General features: G+C 43.1%; 1 protein-coding gene across 8 annotated transcripts in view; it reads left to right on the top strand.

The window, feature by feature from the left end:
- RGL1 (ral guanine nucleotide dissociation stimulator like 1) overlaps positions 1–13,106 on the top strand; it is a 190,225-nt gene that overhangs the window by 159,789 nt on the left and 17,330 nt on the right. For all 8 annotated transcript variants that reach the window (XM_053245816.1, XM_053245817.1, XM_053245818.1 and 5 more), the window contains 3 exons: positions 3,710–3,794; positions 7,947–8,036; positions 11,090–11,176. In XM_053245816.1, the coding sequence (XP_053101791.1) occupies positions 3,710–3,794; positions 7,947–8,036; positions 11,090–11,176 (262 nt within the window). The remainder of the gene's footprint in view (positions 1–3,709; positions 3,795–7,946; positions 8,037–11,089; positions 11,177–13,106) is intronic.

Below are 13,106 nucleotides of genomic sequence, written 5' to 3'. Positions count from 1 at the left end.
TCCGAACCCATGCCCGAAAGCCACCAATATGGGCAAACAGCATCTTTGATTATCAGGACAGTCAATCAAATGCCATAGTCCAAGAGTCTCTCCCATCGGCTCTGCTGCTACCTTCCATGATAGCCACATCCAATATCAGGCTGGCAAGTCATGCCTTAGCATGGCGCAACATAACATCAGACTGCTGGGTCCTATGCATAATGCAGACAGGCTATGTGATAGAATTCATGTCCCAGCCATCATTTGGTGGAATAAAGTACACTCCTGCTTCCCCCTCTTCTGACAGAAGAAGTTCAGTCTCTCTTGGACAAAGGGGCGATATTGCCTGTTTGGTGGACAGAACAGTGGCTGGGGTTTTACTCCCGATACTTCCAAGTTCTGAAACGGGATGAAGACCAATGACCAATCATGGATCACCAACAACTAAATTGTCATGTGGACATACACAAGTTCTACATGATAACATTACAGAGCATCCTTCCTCTCTTCCACGGGGAGGAATGGTCTGTGACCTTGGATCTCCAGGATGCTTATTTTAATATTGGAATCCAACAAAATCCCAGACAGTACCTCCACTTCACGGTGGGTCACCAAGTTTTCCAATACAACGTCCTCCCATTTGGACTAGCGCCAGCACCCTGTGTATTCACCAAATGCATGGTCGTGACCATGGCACATCTCTGATCGCAAGGGGTAGTCCTCTTTCCATTTCTTGATGACTGGCTTCTGATGGGAAGTGTGGAACATCAGTTAACTTCTCATGTCACAACAGTGTTACACCTTTTGAAAGACCTAGGCATCCAGGTCAACTGGGTGAAATCCAAACTCCAACCTGTAAAGCGTATTGCCTATATTGGGGCCATACTCAATGCAGACACACAGCGTGCATATCTCCCCATGGAGTGCTTGTGCCAGATCAGAGACTACACTCTTCACTTTGCCAGACTACATCTGCGACAGCTGCAGCTTTGGTTTCTGTCAGTTTTCAGACCCAACGTGGACCATGCTCAAAGGTTGCTGAAGATTCCAGACCCAATTCTGATGTCCCTCCATTGGTGGACAAGGGAGACCAACCTTCTCAAAGGGGTACCCTTCCAAGTACCTCAACCATCCACCTGGGACATGTAGGGCTGGGGGGCACATTGTGAAAACCTTCATGCTCAGGTACGGTGGTCCCCAAGTCTATGTTAAATGCACATCAACTTCCAGGAACTTCTAGCAGTAGTCCAGGCCCTCAAGTCTTTTCATTTGTCGCTAGCTGGCAAGGTTGTACAAATCAGTCTGGACAACACAACAGCAATCACCTATTTAAACCAGCAAGGAGGGACCATCCCCTGTACTCCCTGTGCATGCTGAGCCTGCAGATTTGGAACTGGGCCTGACTGCCGTCCACATCAAAGGTGTGGAGAACATTCTGGTGGATCAGCTCAGCAGGTTGCAACTCCTTCAGTGTCAGCACAAATGGGAGATCAACTTGGCGTATCTTCAACCAATTTTACAGGCTTGGGATACTCCAGAGATCGACTTGTTCACTACTGCAGCAAACAAGAAGTGCCCCCAGTATTGCTTGAGGGCTGGCATCGGCCGAGGCTCCAGAGGATACGCCTTCCAATTCCACTGGGGTCAGAACTTTCTGTACATCTTTCCTCCTTACCCTTTGCTGAACAGAGTCTTTGCCAAAATCGTGCAAGAAGGTGCAAAGTGCATATTGATTGCTCTGTGGTGGCCCCAACAACCATGGTTTCAACAGGCACTCGAGGGTTCGCCACAGGCATCTGCCTCAATGTGAAGACCTTCTGACTCAAGAGGACAGCATGGTCCATCACCCCAACCTCAAGACTCTCAATCTAACTGCATGGAGGATCGGCTCTTAAAGGATATCCTCCTTAATGAATGCAAAGTATCCACACAAGTAAATTATAACAGCAAGTGGAAGAGATTTTGGCTATACACACAGAAACATGGATTTCCACTGTACTCTGCCACATCTCACCAGGTGCTTCTATACTTTATGGCCTAAAGGCCAATGTCTCTATCAAAGTTCATCTGGCCACTATTTCTGCTCAGCATCCTGGATGGGATGGAAAGACAGTCTTCTTGCATCCAGACTCAAAAATATTCCTAAGAGGTCTCAACAACCTCTACCCACCTATTGGAAGGCCCACTGAACAGTGAAGCCTGTCCCTTGTCTTGTCTGCTCTAACAGAGCCCCACTTTGAGCCAAAGACAAAGGTACTAAAGACAACCTTTCTCCTAGACATAATGTCAGCTCAGAGGGTCAGTGAGCTAAATGCTCTCCACATTGACATCCCCTACACCAAATTTCATGGGGACAAAGTGGTACTTCATCTGGACCCTGAGTTTAGACCTAAAATAGTTACTGGCTTCCATATCAACAGTGATATTGTTTTACTTACCTTCTTTTTCAATCCAGCGATGGCCCTAGAATGTTCCTTGCACTCTTTGGATGTGAGATGGGCTCTGCTTTTCTATTTGAAATTGACCAAGCCCTATAGAAAGACAAAGCGCCTCTTTGTAGGTTACAAAGGCAAGATGAAAGCTTGCCAGATTTCCAGACAAAGGCTCTCCCATTGGATTATGGGACCCATCTTTCTGGCCTACAAACATCAAAAAATGGAACCCCCCTAAGACTGTATGGGCCCACTCGACCAGGGCTTATGCTACCTCTGCGGGCTATATAGCCAGCATCAAGCTCAAGGACATTTGCACCACAGCTACCCAATCCTCTTAGCATACTTTTGTCAAGCATTATGCTTTGGACCTTCGCAGTGCAGCCCAGGCCAATTTCAGAAGGATATGTTCAAAAGAGTGTTACCATAGCATACTTCACCTGCCTCCAGACTGACAGCTTGTTAGTCATCCATTCTTATGGCTGCAATGGATTATGATCCAGATAAACAGGTTGCTTACCTGTAACCAATAATCTGGTAGTGACCCGTTGCAGTCATAAGACCCTCCCGCCAGCCCTGCTGCTGTATGCGAAGTGACAACTCGTATGTTTATAAAACATGCACTACTACTTACTTTATTGGACTGTAGACTGGTTCCACGGGATAATTGCAACCAAATGTTGATCCTTCAGGAACTGAGGAGAAAACGCTAGCCTGCCCAAACTAAGCAAGTGTACCACATCCAGGGGGTGGGGCTAAGCGCTTTGAGGAGCTAGTCAATTCTGTCCGAATGGTCCCACACAGGTGCAGAACCCATTCTTATGACTGCAACAGATCACTGCCAGATCAATGGTTACAGGTAAACAACCTGTTTTGACTAGTTTACAGATGTGACATTGGGAGACTGATCAGTCCCCTTATGCAGCAGCTTCATGTGGGTATGTTCATTAAGGAAACCATGAAAGGAGTGCCCATACCCACCACCAGATTTGCCCACCCCCCAGTAGACAATATTAAACTTTTTTAAAAAAACAGCAGCAGATCTGATCAGGGGTCTCCCAGTGTCATGTCTACTTGCACTCTAGGTCACCTTTCACCTTACAAGAAGGCAGTAACAACACTATCTTATCACAACCAGCCAAGCACATTAGAACATAAGAACAGCGCTGCTGGATCAGGCCCAAGGCCCATCTAGTCCAGCATTCTGTTTCATGCAGTGGCCCACCAGATACATTAGCTTTCAGTTTGCTTTAGGTTGCCTCAGAATTTTGAATTCACTTTGCTTCTCCTCTGTGCAGGGAAAGAATGTTGATGTTTGAAGAACTGTCAGAAATTTTCTCTGATCATGACAACTATTTAACAAGCCGGGAGCTGCTAATGAGGGTAAATAGCAAGAATGAGGGTGGTGTGCAAATGCATTACTTTTTAAGCCTTATGAGCGCTGTGCTATATTCAGCTTTTTCTCTAAATGACTTCCAGTGTCCAGATGTGTCACTTACGAGTGGACTCTGGCAGAAGTTCTTTCACAGTGGCATCAAAAATATTGGGCAAGAAAATGTCTGTGTGCTATCTGTGTTTAACCCAATCAGTCCCTTTCCCCCCATCCCCAATTTGAGCACTTTTGCTATTAGACAAATAAATTCTTAGCAATCTATAGATGCAAAGCTGAAATAATGAAGGGCTGCTGATACTTGATGGCTCTTGATTTAACGCCCCCTCCCCCCCGCAAAAAAACAGAACACACACATGCATAAAAATCACAGCAGCAATATCAAAACTGGAAAGTGCCTATACTGATTTTATTATATCCATTTGCTCTTTGTAAACCACCATGCATATGTTAACATAAAAAGGCAGGATAGAAATTATTTAAATAAAGGAATCTAATAGTATACTTGGGAAGAAACACATCCCTTGTAAGCATCTAGCATTGCTTGAGAATGAGGAGTGCGGCAAAGCTGCAATACATATACTACCCAATGTGGGGTGCAGATAGATTCTGTTGCTACCAGTCTCCACTCCTGGGTTAGCATTGGGGTACCAGATGGCAGGGAGCCAGATTTGGAACAGGACCATGAGTGAAAAGATACGCTAGCAATTATCTTACACAGGATACCACGTGTATGACAGTTTGCTTGCTGGGCAGAATTCATGGTGTGTATTTAGTGTGATGAGTTCCTGGTTCTTAGGGAACGAGTTTGTCCCCTTGAGGCTAAGGTGACCAAAATGCAGAAGTTGAAAGAGTATATAGATTATACTTTTAGGGACATTATAGAGAAGTCCCACTCCTGTGGTGTCAGATGCTTTGCTGTTGTGGGGACTGAGAATCTTGGGGCAAGATGGCATATACGGAGGGCGAAGAAAACAATTGCTTAGAAAGGATGCACCTCTTAGTTGATATATCCACAGTGTCTTGCACCATGGCTATATCTCTGGGGATGAGTGGTGGTGGAGACCGCCTAGTGGGAGATTTGATCATAAGGAGAGGGAGAGAGTTTTGTAATGGGTTCGTAGAACACATAGTGACTATTCGTGATGTGAAGACAAGGTGTCAGATAATGTGAGGGAAGAGACAGTAATCATGGTACACATTGGCACCACTGACATTAGGAAGTACAGCCATGAGGTCTTGGAATTCAGTCTTAAGTTGCTGTTTAAGAAATTGTAGTGCAGGCCTCCAAAAATGCTACCTTTTCCACATGCAAGGCCAGACAGACTCAGTGCTGTGAGGTCTCAATGCATGGATGAGAGAATAGTATCAGGAGGAAGGGTTTAGATGAGTTATGCACTGGGGGAACATTTAGGGAAATAAGCCAAGCTGGTATAAAAGACATGGATTCCATTTGAATCAAAACATATTACATTTAAACTTATAAAGGTCACAGATCTGCGTTTAAGCTGACTTCTTAGGGGAAGCCATTAGAAGCAATGACACATTTGGTTCAGCATAACTCATTAGTTAGTGGGATAATTAGAATGTTCTGAGTGCTCCCATTGAGGTTAAGATGGAATATGCTAATGAGCATGTAGAGATCATGGAGTGCTTGTCAAATGGAAAAAGGCATAATGAGAAAATCACAGGCAAAAACAAAAGACATATAAAGAAAGGCCAAAAAAATTTGTCTGTGACCTTTCTGATTTTAATTTAATTTTGCATTAATTTTAATGGACATTTTATGCAAATGAGAGGATTGCATAGGAATTTTCTAGAAATTTTCCAATTCAGATTTTTTCTGAATTCTGAAGATCCACATCCCTGATCAACTGGATAAGTTACCCCTGAATAAAAAAAAAAATCTATGGATAGTAAAGAGTAAGCTGAACTGGTGGTGGTGTTGCTCCATATGTCAAAAAAGTATTGAGTACAATAAATTGAAATCTCAGGCTTGAAAAGGGAATATAGTATTGGGGCCATTCTAACAGTGATGATCTTAAAACAGAAAAATATCAAGGAGGTAGCTAAAAAATGTGATAATGGGTAATTTCAGTTATTCTCACTGGGTATATGTATATTCAGATGATGACACAAAGGATAACATTTCTTGATGTGACAAATGATTGTGTCTTAGAACAGTTAGTCATTGAGTTGACAAGAGAGGGGGTGCCACCCATTAAGTAATCATGAGTGGTGTCCAGAATCTGGAGATGGATCATTGACATGCTTTTGAGCAGTTGCCAGAGTAATCTGAAATTCAATATATATGTGAGTGGAAAATTGCCTAGGAAGTCCAATACACTCACATTTAATTTTATAAGAAGGAATATATTAAACATGTAGAGATAAGATAAAGGAAAGAGTCAGCAGGATCAAATACCTCAGGAAGTTTGTAAGTGATTTAAAACTGCAATAGCAAAGGCTCAGATAAAATTTAGATCACAGAGTAGAAAGTATGCAAAAAAAACCCAAAGAATGCCAGCATGGTTAAATTGGAGTGTAAAGGAAGCCATAAAAATTGAAAGTCTTATTTAAAAGTCTTGCCCAGTTGAGAAATTAAAGGTCATGAACTCTGGCAAAACAAATACAAGTTGATGATAAGGCAAGCAAAGACAAGAACTGGGAGAATACATTGATCAGGGGATAAAAATAAATAAATAACCCACTTTGTGATACATCAGGCACAGCAAACTAGTCAGGGAGGTAGTAAGAACTAGATGACAAAAGTGTGAAAGGGTGACAGGGAGATAGCTGAGAAGCTAAATGAATTATTTGCATCAATTTTGATTGTGGAAGATATTAGGGACTCACATCCGAACTATTGTTTTGTTGTTGTGAGGTATGATGTGAGAAACTATGCAGTTGTGGATAAACGTAGGCTAGAGAATAATGGTGATAGGTTAATTGCAATCTGCTCTATGTGGGGCTGCCTTTGTATGTAGTTCAGAGACTTCAGTTAGTTCAAAATGCAGGAGCCAGCCTGGTCTCTAGGGTAACCTGAGACCATATTATGCCTGTTCTCAAACAGTTGCATTGGCTGCCAATATGTTTCCAGGCAAAATACTAAGTGCTGGTTATTACCTTTAAAGCCCTGAACAGTTTAGGTCCGGGTTACCTTAGAGAGCCCCTTCTTCTGTATGATCCCCATCGTTTGTTGAGGTCACCCGGAAAGGTCAGTCTCCAGTTACCCCTGGCGTGTCTGGTGGCGACTCAAAACCAGGCCTTCTCTGTAGCTGCTTCTGGCCCAGCAGATATCCGTAGTCTGGGCTCATTGCTGACCTTCAGGAGAGCCCTAAAGACTTACTGGAAGCCTGGCCTTCCAAGGTTTTTAAATTGTTTTTAAGTATTTTTAATTGGTTTTAAATGGCTCTGAACTGTTTTAGATTTGTTTTTATATTGTTTTAATCTGTTTGTTTTAATTGCTGTTTGTTGTAGTATTTCACCAGTTGTGCACTGCACAGAGCCTTTGGATGGGGTGGTATAGAAGTGTAATAAAATAAATAAATAAATAAAATGCTCTATGGCAGAAGACTGAAACATATTGTGAAATATGGCTTCTGTTCATGAGGTTCTTGGAAAAGTGGTCTCCGAAGCCTGAGCAGTTGGAATGTAAAAACAAGCATTTTTATTTCCTGTCTCCTTGTTAGTCAGCAAACCAGAGATTAGTCATCATATCCCAATGCAAACATCTCAGGAAAAAACTCCAGAGTGTTACATAATGGAGGGGGAAATGTTTATTAATAAACACATTATGAAATAGCTTAGGGACAAGATGTTAAAGGAGGGAAAAGTCAATTGATTGTCTAGAAGTGATAATGTGCTTGGTTTGGAGGAGTCTAGAGACTGACAGTGGTTTTCAGCTGGGCCAGAAGTATTGTGCAAGTAAACTTTGCTTGTGGCATTTTGGAATGGCTATCCTCCACAATTCCAGGAAATACAAAAGCTTGAATCTTCTTTTTCTTTTTCTTTTACAAAAAGGAGCCATGAAAAGTGGACATGTTTTCTGGACTTGAGAGAGAAGGGTGTATAGTTTGCTACTGGAAATGTCTGTCAGCCTGTTCAGTGATCTTCCATTACTTGCCCTTTTATTCACACTGCAGGAAGGGACATCAAAATTTGCAAATTTGGACAGCAGCATTAAAGAGAACCAGAAGAGAACTCAGAGGCGGCTTCAACTTCAGAAAGATATGGTGAGGTCTTGCCCTTTTAACTTTCTCCAGATCCCCACCAGAAGCTGCTCAGAGGAATATGTAAATAGCACTGTTGTGTAAACAGTGTTAGGAAACACCTGGATCCCGTGCAGATACAATGTGTAACTGACCAGAAGTAGCTGTGCTTTGTTGTCTGTATCCTGGTTAGCTGTGTACTGTTCTAGTTAAGTGTGTAATGTCCTGGTTAAATGTGTAGTGTAAGTGTGTACTGCTGAACTGAGCCCTGTCTCTGAAAGATACATCTAGGGAGACGACTGAAATGTGTTTAGTCTCTCGGAAGTAAAGGCCAAGCAAGGCAAAGGAAGTTTCTTAGCCATGCTTAACCCTGAGGTGAGAGAAAACAAACTATGGTTAAGTGTTGCATCTGCATATGGCTCTAGTAACAGAACCCACCTCTGTCATTCACTAGGGCCATATGAGAGTGTTCAATAGTATTTTCTAACCTCACAGGTTAGAGAGCAACTGCTGTCCACATTTGGCATCTGCTATGCACCTCTCTTCAACACTGTTGTATTTTCCATCCATATACAAGTTTGTGGTGTTGGGAGCCCAGGCGGATGTCATTGATTCCAACCTGTTCTATACGAAGACAGACATGCCATCTGGAAAAGGGGAAGAGAACATATTGTGCAAGGAAAGATAGCTGAGCAAATGAGCAACTGCTAAATTGCATTAGAATTGGTCCCAGAGGAAAGATGGAAATTGAATCACGTAGAATAAGAAAGAAAGAGAGTAGGAGAGCCTTGATGGTGATACAGAATTTAGAAGAAAAAATATGCGAAGAATGGCCCTGGGGATACCTTCCTTTAACTATATGCAAGGAGTGTTTTCCCCCTGGTATTGGAAGTGCCTGTACTTCTACGGCTGGAGACAGACAATTGCTTTTTTTAGGAGAGCTGAGTGTGGTATGATAGAAGTATTGCTTCCCGTAATGTATACACTCATGTCTCCCACTGTTGTCTCTGAGCACACAGGTTTAAAACCACTGGGCCAACTCCATGTTACAAACAAATAAATGTATTAGAGCTGCTATACTGTTTTTGATTTCTTTTTTCAGAAAAGGAGCTTCAGGAAGGGTGTGGGAGCAGGAAAATGGTTAGGGAGGCTTTTGTATTTGCCATCTTCCACTCCAGAATATTCACAACTACTTTTTGTTAAATGTTCTTATTAAAAATATTTATATACCACTTATCTCTCATTGGGTTGCATGGCTGAATTTTTTTTTCTGGGTCCCAAAACCAGAGGGATGTGTTAGAGACAGTGGAGAACCATGTTTTAGCCCTGAAATATTTCCAATATTACATTTCAGAGCCAAAAATTTACCAGAACAACCTGCAAAAGAAAGGGTTATTGAAAATCTATCGACTCCTTCAGCACCAGAACCGTGGAACAGCTTGGAACAGCCCAGAACAGCCCCCTAACAGTCAAGTTCAATTCCCAAAACAGTGGAACGGGGTTGCAGACATTGGGGAGAATATTGTAGCATTGAAATATTTCCAATCTTGCACTGAAAGGGTTCATAAGATACAATGCTGGAAATATTTTGGTGCTGCCTTATTCTCCTCCAGTGTCTGCAGCCCATTTGACTGCATTCTGGCATGCAGCTTGATAATTTGGGGGACTGTTCTGGGCTGTTTCAGGCAGTTGCACCATTCCAGTCCATTTTTTGCACTGAAGGTATTCATAAAAGTGCAAGACTGGAAATATTTCAGCACTACAATATTCTTCTCCAGTGTCTATAGCCCATTCCACTGTTTTGGGAATGCAGCTTGACAGTTGGGAGGTCATTCTAGATTGCTTCAGGCCATTGCACCATTCTGGTCTATTTTTGGCACTGAAGAGGTTCATAAAAGTGCAAGATGGGAAATATTTCAATGCTGCTGTACTCTTCCCCAATATTGCAGCCCATTCCACTGTTTTTGGGCTGCAGTTTGACAGTTTGGGAGCTGTTCTCGGCTGTATCAGGCAATTCCGCCATTCTGGTCCACTTTGGGGCCTGAAGGGGTTAATAAAAATTTAATATTGGGAATATTTCAGAGTTCCCATACTCTTCTCCAGTACTGGTAGCCCTTGCCACTGTTTCTGGGATGGAGTCTGGCAGTTTGGGGACTGTTTCAGGAGGTTGCAGCATTGCATTTTTTGCACGGAAGGGGTAAATAAAACTGTAATAATGCAAATATTTCAGTGCTGCAATATTATGTCTGCAGCACATACCTCTGTTTTGGAGATACAGCTTGACTGTTAGAAGACCGTTCCAGGGTTTTTCACACTGTTCTGGTGGAAGCGGGGTGGTGGTGGTGGTGGTAATAAAATTGCAATAGCATGGGCTGTTACAGGCTGTTGTGCTGTTCCGTTCTATTTTTGCCCTTAAAGAGATTAAATAAAAGTGTAATATTGGAAATATTTCAGTTCTAAAATACTGTTTTCCAGTGTCTCTAATACATCCCACTGGTTTGGGGATCCAGAATGATTTTTAAGGTGGTGTTCTGGCCTGTTCCAGCTTTTACCAAGTATCCTGGAGAAACAATGCGTGGGGAAAGGATTAAACATCCTCCAATTCTTCTATGAACTGCCCCCTCCCAACACTTCTTTTCTTTTTCTATTTCTGGAAAAAACAACCATCCATCTCCATTCCATCAGACAAACCATCCATGTTTATATACAGTGTGTGGAGGATGAAGCAGGACCATGTCTCCTGCCCCCCATCATCCACAAAAAGCAGCTCATCATCAAGGGAAGCCTGTGTGTATACTGCTGTATATATGTCATGAAGGCTCTCCACTCCAGCAGAAATCATGCACAATGGAGGGGATTGTAGCTAAATGTCCAGGAAAGGTGGGCATGTATCATGAAGCCTGACTTAGAGAGGACAAGAGTATTCATGTAGAGGGAGGTATACCATTAGCGATGCTGAATTCCAGACCATAAAGGGCTTTGAATTGGGCTCAAAATAGGCAAGCATTACAGATGTACTATTGCAATGCATTGTACAATTGCAGATGTTCACCTGTTTGCATTCTGATCTTGTGCAGGGTGTAATGCAGGGCACCGTTCCTTACCTTGGTACTTTTCTGACTGACCTAACGATGCTTGACGCAGCCCTTCAGGATTACATTGAGGTAATTTTGTGTACCAAGTCCATGAATCTGCTGACTGAATATGAGATACAGCATTCCTAGTAGCTATTTACCTTTCATTATATTTTCCTATCTATTATCATAACAATTGTTGACAAAAATATATATATACATACTCAGAGGCGAAACTTCTGATGTGAAAGAAGGGCTAAAACAAATGCCCTGGTAGGACTTGCATTGCCTCAAATCTGATTATCAGTCTGATGTGATGCACAGCCCTGATGTATATATGTGATGTTCCAGCTGTATCTTCCCCACCCCCCATCTAAAGTAAAGTTGTGCCATCGAGTTGGTGTTGATTCCTGGCGATCACAGAGCCATGTGGTTTTCTTAGTAGAATACAGGAGGGGTTTACCATTCCCATCTCTCGCATAGTATGAGATGATGCTTTTCAGCATCTTCCTATATCGCTGCTGCCTGATAGAGGTTTCCCATAGTCTGTGGAGATTCCATACCAGTGGAGATTTGAACCAGCAACCTCTTGCTCCCTAGGCAAGTTACTTCCCCACTGAGCCATTAGGTGGCTACATATACATATACATACTCACACTCACATGTTTTTTTCTCCTTCATCCTAATCCTCCTTATCCGGGCTCCCTTGTCACTTGACCCTGCCCCCTCTGGCAGCCAGGGTCACATCCCCAAGAGCACCTCTTGCTTTCCCTTCCTCAGTTAATACCTCCATGCAATGGCAACAGTCTCACAGGAATCTCACTGTTTCTCACAAGAGTTCATACTGGCCAATGGAGCCCATGTCTTCGCTTGTCCCCAGCCTTACCATGGCTCCATTTATTTATTTATTACATTTATATCCTGCTCTTCCTCTGAGGAGCTCAGAGCGGTGTACATGGTTATTTTTATCCTCACAACAGCCCTGTGAGGTCGGTTAGGCTGAGAGATTCATGACTGGCCCAAAGTCACCCAGTAAGTTTCATGATTGAATGAGGATTCAAACTCTGGTCTTCTCAGTCCTAGTCCAACACTCTAACCACTATGACCACTACGCTGGCTCACATTTGTCAAGCCCGCCTGCCCTACCTCCTCCTTGCCATCTGCTTCGCAAGGTTTGGTGGCTGGAGCTGCAGAAGAATACTTTCCACATCTAGGTGCCCCCGATAGACGTGCATTGGAAGTTCTGGATAGGAGAACTAGGGACAATTCAAATGATAGGCCCTACAGGAGTGCCTCAGGGAGTGCAATGGAGCTACTAAAAGACTCACAGCTGAACCTAACTCTTATGCACGTGATGTTTGTGAGAACCACCATTTGCATTTAGGGTCTATTTTGCACAGTTACTACGATTTGTACAATTGTGGCAGCTGGAAGAGGGGCTGGAAATGCCCCCATGTGGAGATGTTGGTTCTAATAAATGACTACAAGTCCTGAGGCAATTCCTGCAAATTTCCAGGCTGGAGTGGAGGTGGGGGGCCGGGGGGCAGCAGTAGCTGCAAGTGCAGAGAAATGGATGAACTGGAATGGGGTCAGAGATGGGCAGCCAAAATGGTGAAGAGTCTGGAAACCAAGTCCTATAAGGAGTGATGGAAAGAGCTAGGTATGTTTAACCTGGAGAAGAGAAGAAGATATGATAGCCATCTTCAAATATCTGAAGGGCTGTCACACACAGCAAGGGACAAACCTGTTCTCTCTTGCTCCTAAAGGCAGAATGAGGACCAGTGGGTTGGAATCACAAGGAAACAGATTTAGGCTGGATTTTAGAAAGCGTTTCCTAACTGCAAGAGCTGTACAGCAGTGGAACAGTCTGCCTTGTGCAGTAGTGGGCTCTCCTTCACTGGGGTTTTTCAGATAGAGACTGGACAGGGAATTGGGCTAGCAGACCTCCAAGGTCCCTCCCAACCCAAGAATTCTGTGTTTTTAGGATCTTTGAAAATCAGACCCAATTTTAAAATGTATC

The sequence above is a fragment of the Hemicordylus capensis genome, chromosome 4, assembly GCF_027244095.1.
Source record: "Hemicordylus capensis ecotype Gifberg chromosome 4, rHemCap1.1.pri, whole genome shotgun sequence".
NCBI classification, from domain to species: domain Eukaryota; kingdom Metazoa; phylum Chordata; class Lepidosauria; order Squamata; family Cordylidae; genus Hemicordylus; species Hemicordylus capensis.
The sequence above is the reverse complement of the archived record's forward strand: the minus strand, read 5'-3'. Positions and strand labels throughout refer to the sequence as shown.